We start from the raw sequence: 5,000 nt of genomic DNA, 5'->3' as shown, positions 1-5,000 counted from the left end.
AACCGAACAACAGGAAAAAAAGATAGGAAAAAGATATAATGACAAAATGAAGAGATGAGGTGAGGAAGAGAAGGGAGGAGGAGGTGGAGAAGAGCCAGGTGCCATTGCAAGGGTACCCATACCTTCATGCCACCACCCAGGTCCTCCCTGAAGAATGCAACTCCTACCTTCGTGCTGGCCACGCCAATCTCGGGCCCTGCGTTGATGTGGACGCCACAGTCGGTCTCCCGGGAGATGGAGCTACCCACGGTGTTGGTGATGCCCACGGTCAGCGCACCTCGATCCTTACAGTATCGCAGCGCCAGGAGCGTGTCTGCAGTCTCACCTGCAACACGAGAGATGCGGTGAGTGAGCTGTGAGATGCGGTAAGTGCTGCTGTTACAAGCACCCTCTTCTCCCCTACCCCCTTCCTCCTCATTCACCCCTTCTCATCCCACTTGGAAATTCAAAGCCCAGTCCAACCTTTGGGAAAGAAAGCCCTGGTTCAACATCTTTCCTGTTGTTTCTTAGACTGAATCTCGTTACTATTTATATAGCAAGCACTGTCTTAGCCCGTTTCCTTGAATCCTCATGTCAACTCCGTGGGGGGGGGGGGGTTCAGTCCTCATTTCCCTTTAGTCCCTTTAGTCCCTTTAGGCTGAGGAGTTCAGAGAAACACAAACATATCCCCTCCAGGCTGTGCAGCTGCTGGGTACAATTTGCTGAGGTTTAAACAGCGAAAAGCAAGACTGGCCACATGGTGCTTCTCAAATAGAATCTATTTGAAGGAAATATTTCTTGCAACCTCCCAGTGTGGACTCACATATTTTTTGTAATTAGGTCACATCAACAAGTTTATGCAGAAGCCAGCACCAACTCCCTGTTTGTCAATTTTAAAGAAACTCAAAGTGATATGAGGCCGGCCGGCCATGAAATGAAATCTGGTGAATTTCCAACCAGATGGCCAATGCCCTTGGTTGGGCTTAGTTCCTGACCTGTCCCCAAAACTGGTGTCACCAAGTGCTTCCAAGTGGTCTGATTCCCCTCTGCCTTTTTCTCTTTAGACTTCTGAGTGACTCTAAGTCAGCATCAGTTAGAGGCAGGTGGAAAAGAGAAAAATGGTACTACCTGCGTCAGCTTCTATCTCTGACTTTGGTAACTTGTTTACTTAAATCTCTCTTTAAAACCCAGATGAAGACATGGCTCAGTGCTTAAGCACAATGACTGCTCTTCCAAAGGTTCTGAGTTCAATTTCCAGCAACCACATGCTAGCTCACAACCATCTGTAATGGGATCCGATGCCCTCTTCTGTTATGTGTCTGAAGGCCTCAACAGTGTACTCACATATATAAAATAAATAAATCTTAAATAAAACAACAACAACAACAACAAAAAGACCCAACAAAAAACAGATTATGGCTGTCCAGAGACTAGCAGGCTGCCACTACAACATTTTCACATGAAACCTCCCTATTTTTCCTTCTTTATTTTATTTTACTTCCCCTACCCATTCATGAGCTACATTTAAGCTCTGAGGGGAAGGTCAACCCAAAGGCATTTTATTCAGTGTTATGGTGTGTCTGCACTAGTTTTTCCTCAGTTTGTCATCAAATGGAAATGGTATTAAAAATTCAAAATGAAAGCAATATTAAAATCCCCACTCCCTCCCCCCCCCCAAATTAGAATTGTATGGTCAATTTTCAGTTGTCTCTCACTCTGAATTATCTGTGGAGACAGATGACATAATGCTGACATCAGCTTCCTTAGGATCCAGAGGTGGAAACAGGTGAACTGCACACATGGCTGACCCAAGGTTGATGTGGCTGGTAATTTCTAAGGGTAGATATTTCCTTACATGGATGTTCCTACTTTTACAAAGCGTTGGACTTCACCAAAATTGAAACATTTCAAAATCCTTCTTAAATCTCTAGGGGTGACTCCGTGGCCATGGCTCAGCTGGTGTGAAGATGACATCTGGGAAAGGCTCACTCAGCTATGGGAAAGTACTCCTCCCTTGACCAGAACCACGTCTCTCCATGCTACCCCCTGCTGGACAGTGTGGGCACTGCACATAGCTGGCCTAGAGGGCTTGGACACAGCCCACCACCAGCTGACTATAAAGATAGGACTCTCAACCCAGCAGTAGAATTGATTTTTTTTATCCTCTAAATTAAGTACAGAAAACATTTAGGAGCATGTAGGCGAGTGTTCTTGGAAGTGCTAAGAGCCTTAGAATGGCAGGGGAAGCCAAAGGGCAGAGACTCTTAGACCAGGCCAGCTTCTCCTAAGGCACGGAGGAAACTCCCTGTGTGCAGCATTAGCCATGCTGGGGAAGGACTAGGTAGCTCCTTTAAGTCTTCCATGCTCCTGTGAGTAACCTCAGGAACCTCACGAGCTCATTAAGCTAGCCTTGGGTGAAATCTTTTCTTTGGTCTGTCACTGGTACCTATGTGGGATGAAAACATGTTTGGTCACACTTCCCCAGAGAAAGTCACACAACATCATACAGTGTTGCCAGTAACCAACGCTTTGGGGGTTTAAATGACCCGGTGCATGAGAACATGTGTGTCACATAGCCGATGCACAGAGGATTCACTGGAAGAAGAGAGAGGGTGGTGTGTGGAGAAGAGGGTTTGGAGATGAGCCAATGAAAATCTAGCCGTGCTGCCCATCTCCCTTACCTGATTGGCTTATGAAAAAGCAAACATCATCCCTGAACACAGGTGTGTTCCTGTCCAGAAAATCACTGGCAAGTTCAACCATCACAGGCAGCTCAGTCAGTTCCTCTAAGACTTGCCGTGTCTGAAGCCAAATAGAATAGAGACTGAAGTCAGTGATAGCCCTCGTAGGGACACAGGACACCTAGGCGTCTAAGGGTAGTTTGTAACACAGTGCCTGGCTGTCCCAGTAGTGTGGGGACTTTAGCAGGCCATCCTGTTAGAAGAAAGGGCTCAGTACACTTCTCAAGCTGGTTCATGGGGAGGAGAACAAGGTGCTGTTCAAGTTCAAGGACACGACAGCATCACGACCAGCATTTTCGTCTTGACTGCTGGTAATTTCCCAGGACTACCCAAGGTCTGGTGTACTGCACTTACAGCCACAGCGGCATGGTAGCTGGTTCCACAGCCAATCACAATGAGCCTTCGGCATCGTCGGATCTCCTTCAAATGGTCCTTCAAGCCACCCAGGAGCACTGCGGGACACGAGGCAGGGAATTAATGTGAATACATATGACACAATACATTTGACTGCATTCAGTGGAGGAGGGCACAGACAAGGGCTTCTTACTGGGTATGGTGATTACCTGTGTTGGTCTCAAAATTCACCCGACCTCTCATGGTATTAAAAACTGATTCTGGCTGCTCAAAGATCTCCTTCTGCATAAATGCGCTGAAGTTACCTGGTCAGAGAAAGATCAACAAGGTAAGCACCTTTCATTTAGATACATTTTCAGAGCTTTCCTGAAGCAGGAACTGCCTGGTGAAACTTTGTAACTTTTTGCCAAGATGTTGCCGGCATGCCGCATGCCATAGTTCTAATAGTACCCATAAAGCCCCCCACCCCAAAGGTTTTAAAAAGTGTCTGTAGGTGTTTTCCTGTCTGGTGTTATGGGAACAAGTCAGATGGAAGTGGGTCGGACACAGTGACAATCTCCAATTTACACATCAGACCCTGCAACTTTGGGGAGTCAGGAACCCTTCCATCTCTGGCCCCCGAGATAACCTATTCTCCAAGGCAACCACACAGGGACTCTTGGAGGACACCTGCCTTTCATTATTTGCTGCAGTTCCATCTGCAAGGTCTGGATGGCTCGGGAGGGGTCATCACTAGCTGAGCGCTTGACTCGGTGAATGGAGAGTTTCCCATCAGCCACTGCAGCGATATCATCATCTTCTAAGAAGATGACCCGGTTGGTGTGTTCTATGATGGCACTGGAAGGAAGGAGAAGAAGAAGAAAAAAAAAAAAACATCGAAGATCATCTTGCTTTAAACATTTTAAGATTGGTATTTATTCATGTGCTCATGTGTGTGGGATGGGGCAGGAGGGGTGTGAAGGTCAGAGGACCTAATTTACAGGAGTCAGCTCTCTCCTTTAATCGTGTGGGTCTGAGGATCATCTTGGCTACAAGGGCCTGTACCCACTGAGCCATCTCACCCACTCAACACTTGGCTTTTAAAACTCTAGGGTTTATAAAGACAAGCTTCTGTTTATATAATAGAATCTAAGTAATACAGAACACATGATAGAACAATCCCCTTATAAACTCCTAATTATGACTAGCTCTAATCAAGGATCATAAATGGCTCTTGAACCCAAGAGGTGAAAGCTGAGAGAATCTTCACAGTCAATGAGTAGGAATGGTAAGTCTTAAACCTCAGTCTAAACACAAAAGGAGAAATGGTGGAATGGTGTGCACTTTCTGATAGAAGGACGTGCCACCTATGTAGTCTAACCAAAAATCAAGCCTGGGTAAAATCTAGCTTTTAGTTACTTGTTGTCTCAGAGGGATTTTACTCTCAATTGGCACAGCCCAGAGTCACCTGCAAAGGGAGGAAGACCTCACTGAGGGATTGCTCACATCAGATTGGCTGTGGGTGTGTCTAGGGTGTGTGTCTATGAGTGTTAGTAGATAGAGGAGGCTCACCCCACTGTGAGCAGCACCAAACCCTGGGCAGGTAGTCCTGGGCCTGCTAAGCTAGCTAATCATGAGTTGGCAAGTGAGCCACCAAGCAGTATTTCTTCATGGTTTATGCTTGAAGCTCCTGCTTTGACTTCCTGCCCTAACTTTCTTCATTGCTAGATGGTGACCTGGAAGTACAAAATGAAATAAACATTTTCCTTCCCTAAGTTGATTTTAGTCAAGGTATTTGTCCCAGCCCCCAAGTGAAACTAGAACACTTGCCAGTGCTAGTGTACATTATGTTAAATAAACAACACCTAGGAAGCTGGGATATGCAAGCAAAATCCAAAATAGTGCGAAACTTATCAGACATAACCCAGCCCTCCCCCTCTCCTCCCC

The 5,000-nt window shown here is 46.2% G+C and overlaps 1 protein-coding gene across 2 annotated transcripts in view; it reads right to left on the bottom strand.

Annotated features, from left to right (window-relative positions):
• The window catches only part of Gfpt2 (glutamine-fructose-6-phosphate transaminase 2), a 48,186-nt gene that overhangs the window by 11,746 nt on the left and 31,440 nt on the right, over nucleotides 1-5,000 (bottom strand). For both annotated transcript variants that reach the window (XM_021176431.2, XM_029483006.1), the window contains exons 10-14: nucleotides 3,748-3,911; nucleotides 3,284-3,379; nucleotides 3,075-3,172; nucleotides 2,661-2,781; nucleotides 168-325 (exon numbers count right to left, since the gene is read on the bottom strand). In XM_021176431.2, the coding sequence (XP_021032090.1) occupies nucleotides 168-325; nucleotides 2,661-2,781; nucleotides 3,075-3,172; nucleotides 3,284-3,379; nucleotides 3,748-3,911 (637 nt within the window). The remainder of the gene's footprint in view (nucleotides 1-167; nucleotides 326-2,660; nucleotides 2,782-3,074; nucleotides 3,173-3,283; nucleotides 3,380-3,747; nucleotides 3,912-5,000) is intronic.

Source organism: Mus caroli, chromosome 11, assembly GCF_900094665.2.
Source record: "Mus caroli chromosome 11, CAROLI_EIJ_v1.1, whole genome shotgun sequence".
Classification (NCBI taxonomy): domain Eukaryota; kingdom Metazoa; phylum Chordata; class Mammalia; order Rodentia; family Muridae; genus Mus; species Mus caroli.
The sequence above is the reverse complement of the archived record's forward strand: the minus strand, read 5'-3'. Positions and strand labels throughout refer to the sequence as shown.